General features: G+C 46.3%; 2 protein-coding genes across 8 annotated transcripts in view; both read right to left on the bottom strand.

Moving 5' to 3' along the window:
• Lar (tyrosine-protein phosphatase Lar) overlaps positions 1-20000 on the bottom strand; it is a 249502-nt gene that overhangs the window by 161925 nt on the left and 67577 nt on the right. The gene's annotated exons all lie outside the window — the stretch shown is intronic.
• On the bottom strand, positions 4319-6163 carry LOC138373621 (uncharacterized). The gene is made up of 3 exons (XM_069339962.1): positions 6125-6163; positions 4847-5285; positions 4319-4611 (listed from the first exon to the last, which is right to left on the bottom strand). The coding sequence occupies exons 1-3, from the start codon at positions 6161-6163 to the stop codon at positions 4319-4321; spliced, it is 771 nt and encodes a 256-aa protein (XP_069196063.1).

Raw genomic sequence — 20000 nt, forward strand, 5'->3', positions numbered from 1 at the left:
GTAGTGTAGACACACAATGGCAACATCAACACATCCTCACTACAAACATAAGGCAACATCTTCACAAACATATCTCTCTCTCTCTCTCTCTCTCTCTCTCTCTCTCTCTCTCTCTCTCTCTCTCTCTCTCTCTCTCTCTCCTCTCTCTCTCTCTCTCTCAAACAAAAACCACACTAAAAAAAAACAATCACTAGCTCAAGAAAGGTTTAGTGAAGGTTAAAGAGAGAGAGAGAGAAGTGAGGCAGACCCAGCATTAACGGGATACGAACCCCGGGCCTCCGGCTTTCCCATCGACGTTGATATGTCGTACATTTCGCTTTCCGAGTTAATGAACCCCGTCAAGCCGCTTCCCCCCCCCCCCCATGCCAGAGTTTACATTTTATATATATATATATATATATATATATATATATATATATATATATATATATATATATATATATATATATATATATATATATATATATATATATAATCTGTTGTGAAAACCGGAGCAGACACAGAAAACCTGATTAGCTTGATCAAGATAGAAGCCAGGCGGGACAGCAAGCCCTTAACCTGGAGAGGGGAAAAGGAAAAGATGTGATAAAGTACAAGAGTAGCAGAGAGAAGGAGAGAGAGAGAGAGAGAGAGAGAGAGAGAGAGAGAGAGAGAGAGAGAGAGAGAGAGAGAGAGAGAGAGAGAGAGAGAGAGAGAGAGAGAGAGAGAGAGACACACACACACACACACACACACACACACACACACACACACACACACACATATATATATAGTGTGTGATACAGAAGGATACAGAATAGGAGATGAAGTACTTAATGAAACAGACAGAGAGAAAGATCTTGGAGTTGATATCACACCAAACCTGTCTCCTGAAGCCCACATAAAAAGAATAACGTCTGCGGCATATGCGAGGCTGGCTAACATCAGAACAGCGTTCAGGAACCTGTGTAAGGAATCATTCAGAATCTAGTACACCACATATGTAAGACCAATCCTGGAGTATGCGGCCCCAGCATGGAGCCCGTACCTTGTCAAGCACAAGACGAAGCTGGAAAAAGTCCAAAGGTATGCCACTAGACTAGTCCCAGAACTAAGAGGCATGAGTTGCGAGGAAAGGCTGCGGGAAATCCACCTTACGACCCTGGAGGACAGAAGAGTAAGGGGAGACATGATCACAACCTACAAAATCCTCAGGGGAATCGACCGCGTAAACAAGGATAAACTATTCAACACTGGTGGGACACGAACAAGGGGACACAGGTGGAAACTGAGTACCCACATGAGCCACAGGGACGTTAGAAGGAATTTTTTCAGTGTCAGAGTAGTTAACGTATGGAATGCATTAGGCAGTGATGTGGTGGAGGCTGACTCCCTACACAGTTTCAAATGTAGATATGATAGAGCCCAGTAGGCTCAGGAACCTGTACACCTGTTGAGTGACAGTTGAGAGGCGGGACCAAAGAGCCAAAGCTCATCCCCCGCAAGCACAAATAGGTGAGTACACACACACACACACACACACACACACACACACACACACACACACACACACACACACACACACACACACACACACACGCACACACACACACAAAATACTGCCATCTCCGCACCCTGATTTTCACACAGGAAATCATATTGCACAGTCTTGACGGACACTGACATGGCTCTGTGCGGAATAATGCAAGGGAGGGGGGGGAGAGGGTGAGGGGGAGGGATAGAAGAGGGGACGATGGTGAGGGGAGGGGGAGGGGAGGGGGAAGGAGTGGGGGGGGGAAAGAGACAAGATACGAAAAAAAAGTTTCAAGCAGAGAAATGTGTTGACATTCGGGGTAGACTTTTTCTTGTATTTCGGTGTATGAATTGATAGACAGAGTGATACAGTGGGTACAGTGGTATACTGGCTATACACACTACCAAGATCATACACACACGGGGTATACAGATCACTGGATCATACACACTGGTTATATGGACCATTGGAGCATACACACTAGATTCATACACCGATACGTTTTTAAATACAAAATCCCCTATGGTCCGAATGTGTTTAAAGTATTAGGCAATTACTTTGTTATCCATTAAAAAGTAACATTTTCGTACCTGGAACATACCTGAAGAGAGTCTCGGGAGTTCTTCTACTCCCCGAGCCCGACCTGAGGCCAGGGTCGACTTGTGACCACTTGGTCCAACAGGCTGTTGCTTGGAGCGGCCCGCAGGCCCACATATCCACTACAGCTCTGTTGGTCCGGCACTTCTTGCAAGAACTTATCTAAGTGCCTCTTGAAGACATCCACCTTCGTTCCAGCAATATTTATAATGCTTGCTGGGAGGGTGTTGAACAGCTGTGGAGCTCTGATGTTCAAACAGTGTTCTCTGATTGGTCCTATGGCACCTTTACACTTTACTGGTTCAATTCTGCATTTCCTTCCTTATATTTCGTTACAGTAGGTTGTTACTGTGCAAATTTGGGACCTGGCCTTCAAGTATCTTCCATGTATATATTATTTGATACCTTTCTCGTCTCATTTCCAAAGAGTACATTTTGAAAGCTATGAGACGGTCCCAATAATTTAGATGTTTAATCGTGTCTATGCGTGCCGAATATGTTCTCTGTATTCCCTTCTAACTCGGAGATCTCTCCTGCTCTGAAAGGGGAAGCACCGAGCAATACTGAAGACGGGACAGCACCAGTGATTTAAATAGTATTAGCATTGTTGTGGGGTCTCTGGATTAGAACGTTCTCTTAATCCATCCTATCATTGTCCTGGCCGCCGCCGCTATATTTGCTCAGTTTTGTTCACTAAATGTCAGGTCGTCAGACATCATAATTCCCAGATCTTTTACATATTGCTTTCCTTCTATGAGTAGGTCTGAGTGTGTCTTGTACCCTGTGTTTCGTATGGGTTCCTCGTTTCTACCATGTCTAAGTACCTGGAACTTGTCACCGTTAAACATCATGTTATTTTCCATTCCCCAATCGAATACTTTATTAATATCTGCTTGCAGTTTTTAAGTGTCTGCTACAAAGGAACTAATCATGTTGATTTTTGTATCATCTGCAAAGGATGACACGAAGCTGTAACTAGTATTTTTGTCTGTATCAGAGATAAGAATAAGAAATAGCAGCGGTGCAAGGACTGTGCCCTGCGGTACAGAGCTTTTCACTGCCCTTAGGCTTGATCTTATTTGATTGACCGTCACTCTCTGTATTCTGTTTGACAGAAAGTTGAAAATCCAACGCCTCACTTTACCCGTTATTCCTATTGATCTCATTTTATGGGCTATCACTCCATGGTCACATGTGTCGAATGCCTTTGCAAAGTTTGTTTATACAACGTCTACATTTTGCTTTTCCTTTGAAGCTTCTGTGATTTTGTCATAGTTAAGTAACTGTGACAGACAGGATCTTCCCGCTCTAAATTCATGTTGTCCTGGGTTGTATAGTTCATTATTTTCCATACAACTGGAAATTTGATTCCAAATCACTCTTTCAGAAACTTAATTATGTGTGATGTTAGTGCAACTGGTCTATAATTTGTTGTAAACCTGATCCACAAGTAGTCTACGGTAAACCTGAAGAATGTTAAGAAAAGTTTGCACCAAGGGAATTAGAAGCAAATGGAGAGACAGGGGGAAGGAGAAGCGAGGGAGGGAGGGAGAGAGAGACAGGGAGGGGAGAAAGGAGGGAGAGAAAGAGGGGAGAGAGCAGAGGAGAGGGCCAAGAGTAAGAGCACTTCCAGCCTCTCATCACCTCTCCAGAGAGTTCCGTGTCTTTGGTGAAAGTAATAATCATGATGAGAGGTTGGGGAGAGGTTGGGGAAGGGGAGAAGGAGAAAGGCATCCACCTGGTCAACACTTGTCAGGTGAGGAGGTGGGGGAGAAGGCATCCACCTGGTCAACACTTCGACAGTTAAGAGGCTTTTCAAATTTGATTAAAAGGCGGCATTTCATTGGAAATAAATGTGTAGGTTTGGATAACAGCTGATGATTGACAGATGGGGGTGTGCCAGTTTGTGGATAGCAAGCGAACTGGATCATGGGGGAGGGGGGTATGGGGGAGGGGGGGGGGGAATCAGCGGTGAATGAGTCATGACAGACAAACTGTCCCACCCTCACGACTGTTCACCTATAGTGACTGTCACTTAACACACACACTCACACCTCGCTTTCTCCACCCCCCCCCCCCCCACTCTTACCACCTACCCTACCATACTTCAACCCTTCACTCACCCCCCCTCCCCCCTTGCCCCAGCTTCTCCCCTACGACCCCCCTTCTAACTAGGGAGGAGGGGGGGGGGAGGGGAATATCCAAACGTCAGAGTGTGAAAGGTGGCGATGACCTCATCAAAACTTCAGGGGAAACTGGGGTAGGGGCGGGGCGGGGCAGGGCTGGGTAGGGGCGGGGCGGGGCGGGGCTGGGTAGGGGCGAGGCGGGGCTGGGTAGGGGCGAGGCGGGGCAGGGCTGGGTAGGGGCGGGGCAGGGTTGGGTAGGGGCGAAGCAGGGCAGGGCTGGGTAGGGGCGAGGCGGGGCAGGGCTGGGTAGGGGCGAGGCGGGGCAGGGCTGGGTAGGGGCGGGGCAGGGCTGGGTAGGGGCGAAGCGGGGCAGGGCTGGGTAGGAACGAGGCGGGGCAGGGCTGGGTAGGGACGAGGCGGGGCAGGGCTGGGTAGGGGCGAGGCGGGGCAGGGCTGGGTAGGGACGAGGCGGGGCAGGGCTGGGTAGGGGCGAGGCGGGGCAGGGCTGGGTAGGGGCGAGGCGGGGCAGGGCTGGGTAGGAACGAGGCGGGGCGGGGCTGTGTAGGGGCGAGGCAGGGCAGGGCTGGGTAGGGGCGAGGCGGGGCAGGACTGTGTAGGGGCGAGGAGGGGCAGAGCTCTGTAGGGACGAGGCGGGGCAGGGCTGTGTAGGGGCGAGGCGGGGCAGGGCTGGGTAGGGGCGGGGCTGGGTAGGGGCGAGGCGGGGCAGAGCTCTGTAGGGACGAGGCGGGGCAGGGCTGTGTAGGGGCGAGGCGGGGCAGGGCTGGGTAGGGGCGGGGCTGGGTAGGGGCGAGGCGGGGCAGAGCTCTGTAGGGACGAGGCGGGGCAGGGCTGTGTAGGAACGAGGCGGGCGGCAGGGCCTGTGTAGGCAGGGCTGTGTAGGGGCGGGGGCAGGGCTGGGTAGGGGCGAGGCGGGGCAGGGCTGGGTAGGGGCGGGGAGCGACAGGATGAGGTAAAGCAGGTGGACCTGAGTCAGGCGACTCATCAAACAATAATGATGAGTCAACATGTGATGCATTCAAACACGACAACTGAGTCAGTGAGGATGTGTAAGAGTGAACACAAGCACCAGCGGCACACACACAACCAGAGTAGCATCGGCAGCATATGCAACGCTCACTAACATTACTACGTCGTTTAGAAATCTAAATCAGGGCTCTTTCAAAGCCCTCTACACAGCCTTCATACGACCAATACTGGAATAAGCAGCACCGGCCTGGAATGCGAACCTTATAAAATTGAAAACTAAAACTGCTAAGGCAGAACGATTAGTACCGGAGCTAAGAGGACTAAACAATGAGACCAAAGGTATGTAGACCTGACGGCGCTGTAGAGACAAATAGGTAACATGATCGCAACATACAAGATACCGAGAGGAATTGACAAGGTGGAGAAGAACAGATTGTTTTTAAAGTGAGAGGAAGTGACGAAAGGACAAATGTGGAAGCTGAAAATATAAATGAGTAGAAGGAATGTAAGGAAATTGTTGGTCAACAAGTATCGTCGCGGAAATAAGTTAAGGAAGCCACCTCCATCCACGACTCTGAAGCAAGATTCGGACAGGAATTCGAACGAGAGAATAGTTAAATCATAACAGAGTAGGTACAACAAGACTAGTAGGCGGGGTCATAAACAGCTAGGCCGTCAGTCTCCCCGTCACCACTGATAGGTAACCCCCACCACAACCACCCCCACCACAACCACCCCCACCACAACCACTACCACAACCACCTCCATCGCCTCAGCAGTTATTAATGTCAGCTGTGTTTCTCAAACTGAGTTTTAAGCCCAACCGTGACTTGTATTTTCATCGTGAAGAACACCTTGGCTGTAAGTTATATATGGCGCTGAGACTTATAAACAACCTTACCCTGGCTCGTCTAGTGGGTTTCCAGGGATCGCCACCCATGCGGCCCGGTCTCCTGGTAGATAACATGATCAACATGACTGTGGGCGCTCGCAAGCGGCAGTCAGACGTAGACAACACAGCCCAGCAGATCAGATACCATTTCCTATTAAACATTATCAGTGACCTCATAGTAATCCCCGTTCATTACAACATTATATCTTAGTGAGTTAGTTTTGCTCACTCTACGTAGATAATATACCGCAACTGATATACTCATTTCAGCTTATCTGAGTCATATACTATACTGTCTACTATATGAATGCAGAGATATAACCTTGGTTATATTTTGTATGACAATATTGTAATAGAATATATTACAGATTTTTCTATTTTTTAGCTACAGAATCTTATGGTAAGTTTCACTGCGTTATCACTTAACTGTCTCGACCAATCAGGAGAGACTGACAGCGTGACAGCACGTGATTGGCTGCAATATCAGTGTCCCCGAGACGATTAGGCTGGAGAGAGCTCTCCTCTCAAGAGTTCAAATCCACAAGGGCCGTGACGAGGTTTCGAACATACGTCCGAGAGGATCCCAGACGCTGAGGCTCTCCTCCCAAGAGTTCTGGGATGGGTCAGTTGGGATAAACAACTGTTTTCTATCCCTGAGAGTTGAAGGGGATGGATGGATGGACGAGAATTTTCTGTCCCTTAGGAGAGTGTGGATGGGTGTGGAGCAGTTCCTTACTGTCCCTTAAAGAAATGCTAGCTGTCAAACGCGGATTTGACAGGGGCTGTCAAATCTGAATTTAGACAGGGGCTGTCAATATGTTGTTGATTATACAACATGTGAGAAACGCTGTGATTATAGTAACTATACACACCACTATACAACACACTACCCCCATTACAAAATTAAATTCCAATATAACATGCAAATAAATTCTCCCAAAAAATCGAAATCCAAAACACAAAATTTGGAAAAGGGAAATAAATAGAATCTGAAATTCTATAAACTCATTTTAGTAATGGAGTGAATGTAATTCTTGGTGAATATAATTACTGGTTTTCTTAGTAATGCTCATCTCTAATGAGGCCTCATTAATATGAAGGTGCATACAATTTTACCTGCATGCATTTTTGTGTATATATATATATATATATATATATATATATATATATATATATATATATATATATATATATATATATATATATATATATATAAATGTTTCATGATATAGAGAGTTTGTGAAATTGAGTTTTAAATTGTTCATAGAGGGAAGGTTTATTTAAAAAATTAATGGAATCGCTGGCTGGAGTTAAATTTTGAACGAATTCTTTCGTAATTGCTGGTGTGGCCTTACGAGATGTGGCTCTGTTTGGCTTTACTAAGGGATGTGGCACGCGGAAGACCTTATTAAGGGTAAGATATGAGCTCACGTGAGCTTACTGAGAGCAAGATACGAGCTCATATCACTTTACTGAAAGCAAGATGTCAGTTCATGTCACTTTACTGAAGGATGCTGGACTGTAATCTCCTGCATTTCAGCTGTCGTGAGGGCAAAAAACAGTCGAGAATGAGCCCAGTTAACACAATGCCAACCATCAACGCCACATTGATCTACTGCTCTCTCGAACGCAAACGTTCGACATACACTTCACATACATAAACGTATACATGTATGATTAGCAAGACTCTGCATACACAAACTTTGGCAAGTATTACACACAGAAATCACAATAGCGTGATGCATCAATGAACAAATCCACAAGAGCCGTGACGAGGATTCGAACCTACGTCCGAGAAGTCCATTCGGACGTAGGTTCCCCCCACTCTCCTTCACTCTCCCCCCCACTCTCACTCACTCACTCTCCCCCCACTCACCCTTCCCCATACTCACTCTACCCCCACTCACTCTCACCCACTCAGCAACGTCCCTCTGGTCAGCGGAAGGTCTGGTGCTCTGGGAACCAACTTGGCAGTAGTGAAACTTTCTTGACAGGCGGGTTGACCTCTTGTAAGTGCCAGCTCACTGGAGTCCCTCTCACTAGTCTCCGGAAGCTGCTCCATCTCCACACCCCCTTCAAACTCCCAAACTCCATCACCGTCAGTCCCGTCCCTTTGTCACCTGTGGCTCTTGCAACTGTCGCACCTGTCTGCTGTCACCGCATGCTAAGGTGACCTGCATTCTTGTCTGCCTATCTACTTATATTTGTAAGTAACTTCATGGCGCACTTTCATAGCCACACACACACACACACACACACACACACACACACACACACACACACACACACACACACACACACACACACACACACACACAGCAGCAGCATGTCGAGAACATCATGTCAGCTATCACCCAGTTATCACCCACCTGTCACCCAGCTGATAGCAGTCACCCAGACGCTAATGAACTACCTGATAACTGCCACATCTGCCACTTGGGCCTCACGCCCTTACCATCAGTCTGCCAGGAGGGGAAATTGCTGTCAAACGCACTGTCAGAGTGTGATGGCAGAGTGGCATGCGTCTGTTCCAGCCTCAAACCCCTCCCACATAACCTCCCCTTCCCTCCCACACACACACACACTCGTCAAATTCGCTTCCAAACTATCACTCCAATTATAACCCGCTCGTTCCCCATCCCCAATCTTCTTATACTTCAACCCCCAACCTCTCAACTATTACCCCACAACCCAACGCACTCAATAGGCATTAACCCCCCACCCTTTACCCTTACCCATCACCCCCACCCATCACCCCTACCCATCACCCCTACCCATCACCCCTACCCATCACCCCTACCCATCACCCCTACCCATCACCCCTACCCATCACCAACACAGCTAGATACAGTTCAGTGAATAAAACAACAAATATTTCGAGTTTCCTGGAGATATACAACTGATTAGGATTCTGTAAAGTACAGTGTGAAGGATAGTCTGGTAAGGCGAAGCAAATTGGTTAAGATTGAAGTTTTATCGTTATTAAATCAAGAACAGTTTGTCTGTCACTTACTGAGAGCGAAGGAGACAGAATGTAACACACACACACACACACACACACACACAGGGGCCTCGTAGCCTGGTGGATAGCGCGCAGGATTCGTAATTCTGTGGCGCGGGTTCGATTCCCGCACGAGGCAGAAACAAATGGGCAAAGTTTCTTTCACCCTAAGTGCCCCTGTTACCTAGCAGTAAATAGGTACCTGGGAGTTAGTCAGCTGTCACGGGCTGCTTCCTGGGGTGTGTGTGTGTGTGTGGTGTGTGGAAAAAAAAAATAATAGTAGTTAGTAAACAGTTGATTGACAGTTGAGAGGCGGGCCGAAAGAGCAAAGCTCAACCCCCGCAAAAACACAACTAGTAAACACAACTAGTAAACACACACACACACACATACACACATACACACACACACACACACACACACACACACACACACACACACACACACACACACACACACACACCAATAACTCTAAAATTAGGGGACCTAGATCGAACATTAGGACCTACCAGCACGCGTAGGTAAATACACACACACACATATATACATAAACACCACCACATATACCTACACCTTCCCTTAGACACACACATATATACACATAAACCCCGCATACACCCAAACCAGGTTGCTCAATACGCCATTCCGTGAGAAAATGTAACTATTTTCACTAATGACAAACGTACAAACCCCAGCAACCTACTTAACCAATCGAGGCCGATGCATAGAAAACGTCAATATTGCGGAGCTTTAATGTTTATTAATACGTCGCATCTTGAACGGATTGGTTGAGAGAGAGAGAGAGAGAGAGAGAGAGAGAGAGAGAGAGAGAGAGAGAGAGAGAGAGAGAGAGAGAGAGATCGTAAGGTATCCAGTAAAGGGAAAGGACTGCAGAAAGTAACGAAAAAGGGGAGAGGGAGTGGGAGAGATAGGGGAGAGGGGGAGTGAGAGGGGTGAGTAGGGGAAGAGGGGATATAGCTTGACGCGGGTAGGGGCGGCTGTCAACAGGTCTTTGATGTTAATACATTAGCTTGATGTATTTTAGCCCCCCCCTCCTATAACCCCCCATCCCAGCCACCCCTAATTCCCCCCCCCCGTAACATCCCTCCCCCCCCACACACACCTTTACTCCCTCGCTAAACTCACCAATTTCTCCTAATTCCACCCTCGTCCGGCCAAAAATTGCTCTCAGATTATCCTAAATTATACCAAGACGGCGTAAACGTGATGAAGAAATTGTCAAGCGTAATAGGGAGAGTGTGTGAGAGTGATGCTCAGACCGACGCGCGTTAAATAGTCTCCAGAACACACGCCATGCTTTACTAGCCGGCCTCCCACTTTACTAGCCGGCCTCCCACTTTACTAGCCGGCCTCCCACTTTACTAGCCGGCCTCCCACTTTACTAGCCGGCCTCCCACTTTACTAGCCAGCCTCCCACTTTACTAGCCGGCCTCCCACTTTACTAGCCGGCCTCCCACTTTACTAGCCGGCCTCCCACTTTACTAGCCGGCCTCCCACTTTACTAGCCGGCCTCCCACTTTACTAGCCGGCCTCCCACTTTACTAGCCGGCCTCCCACTTTACTAGCCAGCCTCCCACGCTGTTTTTTTTAAGTTTTTTTTTTTTGAGTTTTTTTTTTTAATAAAAAAAAATGTAAGGTTCGTTGTTTTGGGTTTTCTCCGTCTGATGTGTTTTTCTTTATGCTATTTTTTCTTTATATATAAAGTTTTTATTTTGGTAATAATTTTAATATATGAAATGTTTGCATGGGGAAGTTTAGGTGCAGCACAAATTTTGATGAGAAGTCATATATGACCGTCGACTATATCCAAATGTTATCCTCAGTTCATATTTTCATTGTATACAACTGCACACCTGTTCCCTCCAGCCATATATATATATATATATATATATCCTGACTTATACTAACGAATTAAGCTTCTATACCTGCATCTAGATTTTTTTTATAATTAACACAGGTGTATAACATACAGGAATCCACAGGGACATGTAATCAGTAGAGCCTGAAACTGGCAAACTCTGGACACATTACCAGGTCGAGCCTGGCCTCGGGCCGGGCTTGGGGTGTAGAAGAACTCCCAGAACCTCATCAACCAGATATCAAGCAGGTACCCTTAAAAAGACGAGATTAAATAAGGCAAGTGCAAACTTCTAGGCACCTTATGCCAGCAGGTCATAATGGTTTAATAACTGGACATTCAGTAATGTTGTGTGTGTGATATCATGACCCAGTTCCTGCTAAAAATATATATATATATCAATTGCCTTGCTCCGTAACTCTACGGAAACCGTAAGCCGCATTTCACTAAGTCACCATCTCCTGAGTCTCGCGATCGACAATATATCCTTTCAATTATTCATTTCCATTCCTTCCCTTTTTTTTATTGCATGCACTTTTCAATTCAATTTCAATTGGAATTGAACGCAATCTTGCCTATCCTTTGCATTTGTCCAAATTGCAAGGTGCATGCATCAATCCATGCAAGCGAATGCTTGTTTACAATCTATAACACAGGAACAAATGTTATCAATGCGAACATAAGTTAAGCTGTTTCTATCCCCATACGAAGACATGTTTTTCCTTAATACACATAGGAACATTACATCCTACCATTACAAAGGTACAAACATTTTTCTTTTTTACAAAAAAGAGGAACAGATGTTAATATTCCCTCCCTAAAAAAAAAAGAGTAGCTACAAAAGTTAAAATTCATACAAGAGAAATACACACGTTTCTCCCCTTCTATACACGATGAATACGTGTTGATCCCCTCCCGTCTCTGTATCTCTCTCTCTCTCTCTCTCTCTCTCTCTCTCTCTTTCTCTCTCTCTCTCTCTCTCTCTCTCTCTCTTTCTCTCTCTCTCTCTCTCTCTCTCTCTCTCTCTTTCTCTCTCTCTCTCTCTCTCTCTCTCTCTCTCTCTCCCCGAGCTCTCTTCTCCCTCGTCACATATATCCCATTTCCTCTCCCCTATCTCTCTCTATCCCTTCCATGCCAACCCTCAACATTAGCGTGTTCATGGGCTTGTGTTTAGCCCGTTACTCCCGTGTCTTTAGAGGGGGAAAAGGTATATACGACCATTGTGAGTCAAGATAGTGCCATACAACATCCGCTGAGTGGAAGGAACGTGAACTTCTCACACACACACACACACACACACACACACACACACACACACACACACACACACACACACACACACACACACACATCCACATAGAGTCTGTGGTCCTTCGAACCCTTCCGCTTTCTCCCTTTCCTATCCCTCCAACTCCTCTTTACCACGCTCTCCCTCCGTCCCTTAAGCCCTTTCCTTTCTCCCCCTTCCTCTACCCCCCCCCCTTCCCTTCCCATACAGCAGGCGCTAAATCCATGATAGTTGCCAATTTGTGGTCGTTTGCTAAGGGTACACGAGAGGGGAAGTGATGGAAAGACAATGATGAAAGATGATATTGAAAACTACAGGGAGAGTGACGTGGAAAGGAGGGGAGAGTGAGCAGAAGGGAGAGGGAAAGAGGGAGGGGAAACAGGGAGAGAGGTGGAATAGGTGAACTCACCTAGTTGTGCTTGCCGGGGTTGAGCTTTGGCTCTTTGCTCCCGCCTCTCAACTGTCAATCAACTGGTGTACAGGTTCCTGAGCCTACTGGACTCTGTCATATCTACATTTGAAACTGTGTATGGAGTCAGCCTCCACCACATCACTGCTTAATGCATTCCATCTGTTAACTACTCTGACACTCTGAGTAGTTAATTGTTTCTCGCCGGCGCCGCGAATCGAACGTGGGACCACAGGATCACGTGTCCAGCGTGCTGTCCACTCAGCCACTGGCCCCTATGTGTGTGTGTGTGTGTATGTGTGTGTGTTTGCGCATGCGTGCACTTGTGTGTGTGATTGTGTATGTTTGTGAGAGCCAGATACGTAACACATCCTACAGGTTTCAATCCTCTTAACTCTTATCAAGGTTATTTCACCCAGCGATCGCTCTACTCCAAACCTCTACCAAAATACCGACTATGCTCTATATGGTAAATTATTAAATCCCAATTGCCAGGAGATTTTTGGAACCCATAGGATTTACTGCGTATGTGTGTGCCTCACTCTCCCTCCCTCTCTCTCTCACACAATAACGTACACAGAAAGATGTACACACACACACACGGGAGGCGGGTCCAAAGAGCCAGAGCTCAACCCCCGCAAACACAACTAGGTGAGTACACACACACACACACCTGGAGAGGGTTCTGAGGGGTCCTTGTACTCCCCTAAGCCAGTCTGGGGCCAGGCTTGGAATGTGATAACTTGGTCGAACAGGCTGTTGCTTGGAGTGGCCCGCAGGGCCCACATATCCACTACAATCTGGTTGGTCCGCCACTTCTACCAGGAAAGTGTCTAAATTTTCCATTAAACGCGTGTACTGATGTATCGGTAATATTTCCTATGTTCGAATTAGAATACTGAATAACAATACACTTCAGATGTTCACACAGTATTATCTAACTATCCATGGTACTTTACTCTTCGACAGAGATATCATATATTTATGATATATTTCACATATCTTTATATATATATTTCCCATCATATTGTTCAGATTTCAGAAACCTCTCTTGCTCTGAAAGGGAGAGTGAGTACTGGACAATACTGAGGGCAGGACAGCACAAGTGAATAGTAGGGACATTGTGGCGAAATCCCTGGATTGGAAAGATCACATAATCCGTCCTATCATTTTCCCTGGATGATGCTATTTTAGCGTTGTTATGGCCCGCTACAAACAGGAAAACAAAGCTGGTGCAACAGGAACGGTGACGGGTGTACCTGTCTGGTTGGAAACTGACGGTAGCGTTGAGTGAGGAGCGGGCGACGCGTGGGGTGCCACAAGGCTCTAATCTTAAGAGCCGGTCGGCTGAGCGGACAGCATGCTGGACTTGTGATCTTGTGGTCCTGGGTTCGATTCCAGGCGCCAGCGAGAAACAATAGGCAGAGTTTCTTTCACCCTATGTTCCTGTTACCTAGCAGTAAAATAGGTACCTGGGTGTTAGTCAGCTGTCACGGGCTGCTTCCTGGGGGTGGAGGCCTGGTCGAGGACCGGGCCGCGGGGACACCAAAAGCCCCGAAATCATCTCAAGATAACCTCAAGATCTCAAGATAGAGCCTGGTTGATGGGGTTCTGGGACTTCTTCTACTCCCCCAAGCCCGGCCCGAGACCAGGCTCGACTTGTTACTTGACCCCCCCCCCCAGCCATTCTGTTAGAAGAAGAAGGGGGGGGGGGTAAGGAGCTCCAGAATAACATTGTAGGTCCAAAAAAAGCAACACCGCTCCTAACTACCAAACCCAGAAAATAAGAAAGCCTTAATAGGAGCAGCCGAGACAGAAATTGTGGACATCACCGACACACAACAGCTAAGATAATCCCTTAGCTTCTCCACCACTGCACAGCAGAGGAAACAGGAGAGACATGATAACGTTTATAAACACACACAATATACATAGACATACACGTTTTGACATACACACATACGTGGTCACAAACGCTAGGATATTGTTTCAATTTACATTTTTCCTTCCCGGCCCCTCCCTCTCTCTCTCTCTCTCTCTCTCTCTCTCTCTCTCTCTCTCTCTCTCTCTCTCTCTCTCTCTCTCTCTCACCCATCCCAACATTTACTATACAAAACAGACACACACACTCTCCCTTCTCCTCTTCCTCTCACCCAATATTCTCTAACTATACAACCATTCCTCCCCCCCCCCAAAAAAAAAAAAAGACTCTCCTTTCCTCCTCTCTTCTTTCCCATTCCCTTCCTTCCTTCCTCTCCTCCTCACTGCCCACCCACAATCATTTAAGAAACGAGACCGAAATTCATCAATAGAAAATAAAGATGTATTGTGATGATGAAGACATGAAGGCAGAGAGGCAGCGAGAAAGGAAGAAACGGTACACAAAGGGAATGTGGAAGGGAGGGAGGGAATGTGGAAGGGAGGGAGGGAGGGAGTTTATACATTTTATACGTATTTTACATTTTATACGTATACATTTATACGTGTTTATACATTTTTCAGTGTATATTCCATGCAAAATCAGATGCTCTTATCCATTTTTTCTGTCTCCTTCAATCCTCTCCAACGTTTTCTCAATTCTCCTCCTTTCTCTCAATCCTCCTCCTACTCTTCCTCAATTTCTATGTTGCATTCATCTCATCTTCTATCCATCTATCTTTACATAAAAATAAATTCCCATTCCGTTTCCAATTATCCATTCCTCTCTCTCTCTCTCTCTCTCTCTCTCTCTCTCTCTCTCTCTCTCTCTCTCTCTCTCTCTCTCTCTCTCTCTCTCTTTCATTTTCCCATTTGGAATATCTAATTACATCTTTTTCATTGATCCTGTCAAATTTTAGTTTTAATTTTTTAACAATTTTCATGTCATTAAATTTTGCTTGAATTATAAATCTTTATCAAATTATGTTTTCTTTTGTAAGGAAAAAACCCAGAATTTTTCAGCACATTTCTTGATAATTTATTTAACAAACTTTTATCATTTGTTTTATTTAATATTTCAGTGTAATATTGTGTCTTGTTCCTTATCGTCTCGTTGAAGTATGTGTTGTTATTTGTCGATTTGTTCCAAGAACTGTAATTTATTTCCACACATATATATGTGCTTACATTATTTACTTATTATTTAGGTTTGGCCTTTGTGCTTGAGCTGTATTTCAAGTTATTTTTGTTTTGGTTTACTCTTTATTCATCTCTCCGTCTCAATGTCATATTCTATCTCTTCCTGTTTCTCTTCCTTCCTTCTACTCTCTACTCATTCCCCGGAATTCCCCTCCTTTCCTTATATATTCCTTTGCTTCTCTATTTCTGATGGCGTGCCCTCACCTGTTGCCCCCGTTAACAGGTAGCCCGTTAGTTAGACTCCCTATCATCTTCCTTCTCTCCTTCCCTCTCCCCCGTCTTCTGCTTCTCATCATCTCCTGTTTTATCGCTCACTTTACTCTTCTTTCCAATTCTCACTCTCATACTTGATCACGGCATTCTCTTGTCTCTCTCTCATCTTCTCCTCGACCAAATTCTCATTGTCAATCTTTCTGACTCTCCCTACACAAGCATGTATACACCACACAACACCCACATACTCTCACACTCCCACTCACGACGGTGCTTGTCTCAGGGCTGCTGCTCCCATGCTAAGGGTTCTAACCTCAGGGCTGCAGCTCCCATGGTGATGCAGCCCGTACAGGGCCGCCCCCAAGCCCACCTCCACAACATACTACCCTTCCCCTCAGGTCGCCGGCAAGACTGAATGTCCCAACTTTTCTCTATAATTTCTTGTAGAATCTTCTGACTTGTTTGAGCGTCTAAATGTTTCCCTTCAAGCGGCTTGACGTTTTACTTATGTCTTCCTGTGTTCCCTGCGGGGTGCTACTTTCCTTCCATCTTGCCTCCTGATGCTGGCGTCTTGATAGCATCCTCCTATTGGGGTAATGCTGCGCTCCATTCACTCCGGGGCCAGCGTCCTTATAGGTTCCCTGCGCGTGCTTACCTGTCGCCTTCTTAGCACAAAAGCTACGGTCTCCTTACACGTCCCTTGAGCACCCTCTGTACTGAGCTGCTAAACACCACAAATGATATGGTAGAAGTGATGATAATCGGAATAAGAGATCCCAAATGTAGTTGTTGTCCTTGTATATAAGTCACCATAAGTCACAGCAAATCCTCAGCAGTTTAAAGACCAACTAATGAAAATAGAGCATTGCTTGGAAAACCTCACAAATCACGCCCCGAACATCATCCTGCTTGGGGACTTCAACCTACGGCACCTGAAATGGACGACCATAGCTGATACAGTTGTATCAGAGAGAATTCCAGGAAGTAGCCAAAATGAACAGTCACATGCAAATGACCTGCTACGGATGTGCGACAGGTTTGCCTTAAACCAGCAAATAGTAGAACCAATTAGAAAGGAGAACACACTGGACATCATTTTCACTAATAATGATGAATTGATCAGGAACATAATGATTACAAATACCTGTTACTCAGATCACAACCTATCTGAAGTTCTGACAAGCATTGGAACCTGCACAACCAGTCCCGAGCCACAGGGGAGGAGAATTCAGCAAATTCAACTTCAATAATAAACAGATAAACTGGGAGCAAATAAACTAAGACTTCACAGACATAAACTGGGAAGAACACCTAGAAAAATCAAACCTGAACCAGTGCCTGGAAAAAATAAGCTCAGTAGCACTAGAAATATGTTCAAACCGCATACCCCTAAGAAAAAAAAAGGAAGAGATGCAGCTTGGAACGGGAACGTCGTTCCCTTTATAGGCGAAGAAAACGAATCACAGATCAACTTGAGAGTCGCACCCTATCTCAAGAACGGCGAAGGTTAGGTAGAGAAATATAAACGATTAAACTAAAGCTACAAGAATCACACAAAACCCAGGAGAGGCAAAGAGAGCAAAAGACCATTAGTGAAATAGAAATCCGAAATATTTTTTCTCCTATGCAAAATCAAGATAAAAAACCACATCTAGTATCGGACCCCTGCGAAAGAGAGATGGAACTTTTACCGATGACAACAAAGAAATGAGCGAGTTACTGAGGAAGCAGTACGACTCTGTTTTTCAGCGAGCCACTAAACACACTAAAGATTGATAACCCAAATGAATTCTTCATGGATGTGATACCAACATCAAATCATATATCAGACGTCACCCTATCCCCACTGGATTTTGAAGAAGCCATAAACAGTATGCCTATGCACTCTGCACCAGGCCCGGATTCTTGGAACTCTATATTCATCAAGAACTGTAAAAAACCACTATAGCAGGCCCTTCACATTCTTTGGGGACAGAACCTAGATACTGGCGTTATCCCTGACATACTAAAAACAGCAGAGATAGCACCACTCCATAAAGGAGTAAATAACGCAGAGGCAAAAAATTACAGACCGATATATCTAACCTCACACATAAAAATCTGTGAAAAAGTGCTAAGAAGTAAGATCACAAAATACATGAAAATCACAGCATCTCCATAACCCCAGACAACATGGTTTTAGAACAGGGCGCTCTTGCCCATCATTCTCCAGCTGTTTGACTGGTATTTCCTCCCCCCCCCCACAACCACCATAGTCCAAACGACCTAGGTACCCAATTTCCCCTGGGGGGGGGGGAGAACCTTTGAATTAGCTCCAAGACCATCTCCAGTCTTCCAAATATGTGCCTCCCATTTATTCAAAGGTCGTTTTGCAGCGTTAAAACACAAGTTGCGTATTCTGGCGGTGTAGAGACGGCATGTAGGCATGTAAGAATATGAAGGGCCGGGGTGCGACTAGCCATTGCTGGGAGGCTATCACACCTTCTCTCCCCTTGACTGCTGCGCAATGCACACACGCGGATTGGGGTGATGCGTCTAGGGTGGAGAGGGTGGCATGTTGATTTGTAGGTGGTGGTGTTGATGATGGCGGTGGTGTTAGCAGTGGTGGAGATGGTGGCAGGTGGTGTTATCAGTGTTACTGGCGAGGATGGTGGCAGTGGTGGGGTTGGTGGCAGTGGTGGGGATAGTGGCAATGTTGGGGATGGGGGCAGTCTTGGGGATGGTGGCAGTGTTGGGGATGGTGTCAGGTTGTGTTAGCAATGGTGGCAGCGGTGGTGTTAGCAGTGGTGGCAACGGTAGGGATGGTGGAAGCGGTGGTGTTAGCAGTGGTGGGGATGTTGTCAGGTGGTGTTAGCATTGGTGGCAGTGGAAGGGATGGTGGTAACGGTGGTGTTAGCAGTGGTGGTAGAGGTAGATATGGTGGCAGCGGTGGTGTTAGAAATGGTGGCAGCAGTGGTGATAGCAATGGTGGCAGCGGTGGTATTAGCAATGGTGGCAGCGGTGGTATTTGCAATGGTGGCAGCGGTGGTATTAGCAATGGTGGCAGCGGTGGTATTAGCAATGGTGGCAGCGGTGGGATGTAACAGCAGGAGCGGTGACAATAGCGGTGGTGGAGGAAGACACACAGCAGGCTGGACACTGTCTCCCATAAGCCGATCACGTCTGTTATCCAGAGAAACTTTGTGCATCCTCAGCTGTCAGCTTAAGGGTGTACTCACCCGCCCTCCTCACCCACGGATACCTTTACAGCATTTCCTCAAACCGGCTTCCTCATGGTTTACAACGAAACAGGCTTAGGGGCCGGACAGACGACAGTCCGACAGGAATAGACGGGAGAGGGGACCTGAGGGAAAGTGGTGAGGGAAGAGGGGAATCAAAGTGAGGGGTAAGAAGATAATAATTTACAGAATAGTGAAAGAAATGTAGGGAGTGGGAGAATGTTATAGTCTTACACGGTGGATGAGGACAAGAAGGGGGAGAGGGGAAGGAGAGAGGAAGGGAGAAAGAGAAGAGAGGGGAATGGACTGGAATTAACAGGAGAAAGTGCCAAGCCATTACGACTATATAGCGCGGGAAAAGACAGATACGAAGGGAGAAAGACAAGAAAGGAGAATAAACAGATAAATAAAGAGGCAAAACCTGATAAAAGAAGCACATAGACAATAGAAAAGACCAACACCTGACCATCTAACGCCTCTCCACAAAATAAAAAAAACAAAATCAATTTACAAAACACTGCCAAAACAAATATGCGGCCTAAAAACTTTAGCAACAGTGAGATTGATCATTCCTGCCTCCTTATATATGACCCGGGGGCTGGGCGGGGCACATCTTGCGAGCTATCATTCCAACATGAATGTGTAAAGTATATCATGTTGTATGTCTTCGTTGGAAGAGATTACATGTCTTCTGGGTACATTATTGACGACATCTAAAACTAGTAAGGGGGGGGGGGGGATATCTATGTGTTTGTGTGGC

Source organism: Procambarus clarkii, chromosome 42, assembly GCF_040958095.1.
Source record: "Procambarus clarkii isolate CNS0578487 chromosome 42, FALCON_Pclarkii_2.0, whole genome shotgun sequence".
Classification (NCBI taxonomy): Eukaryota; Metazoa; Arthropoda; class Malacostraca; order Decapoda; family Cambaridae; genus Procambarus; species Procambarus clarkii.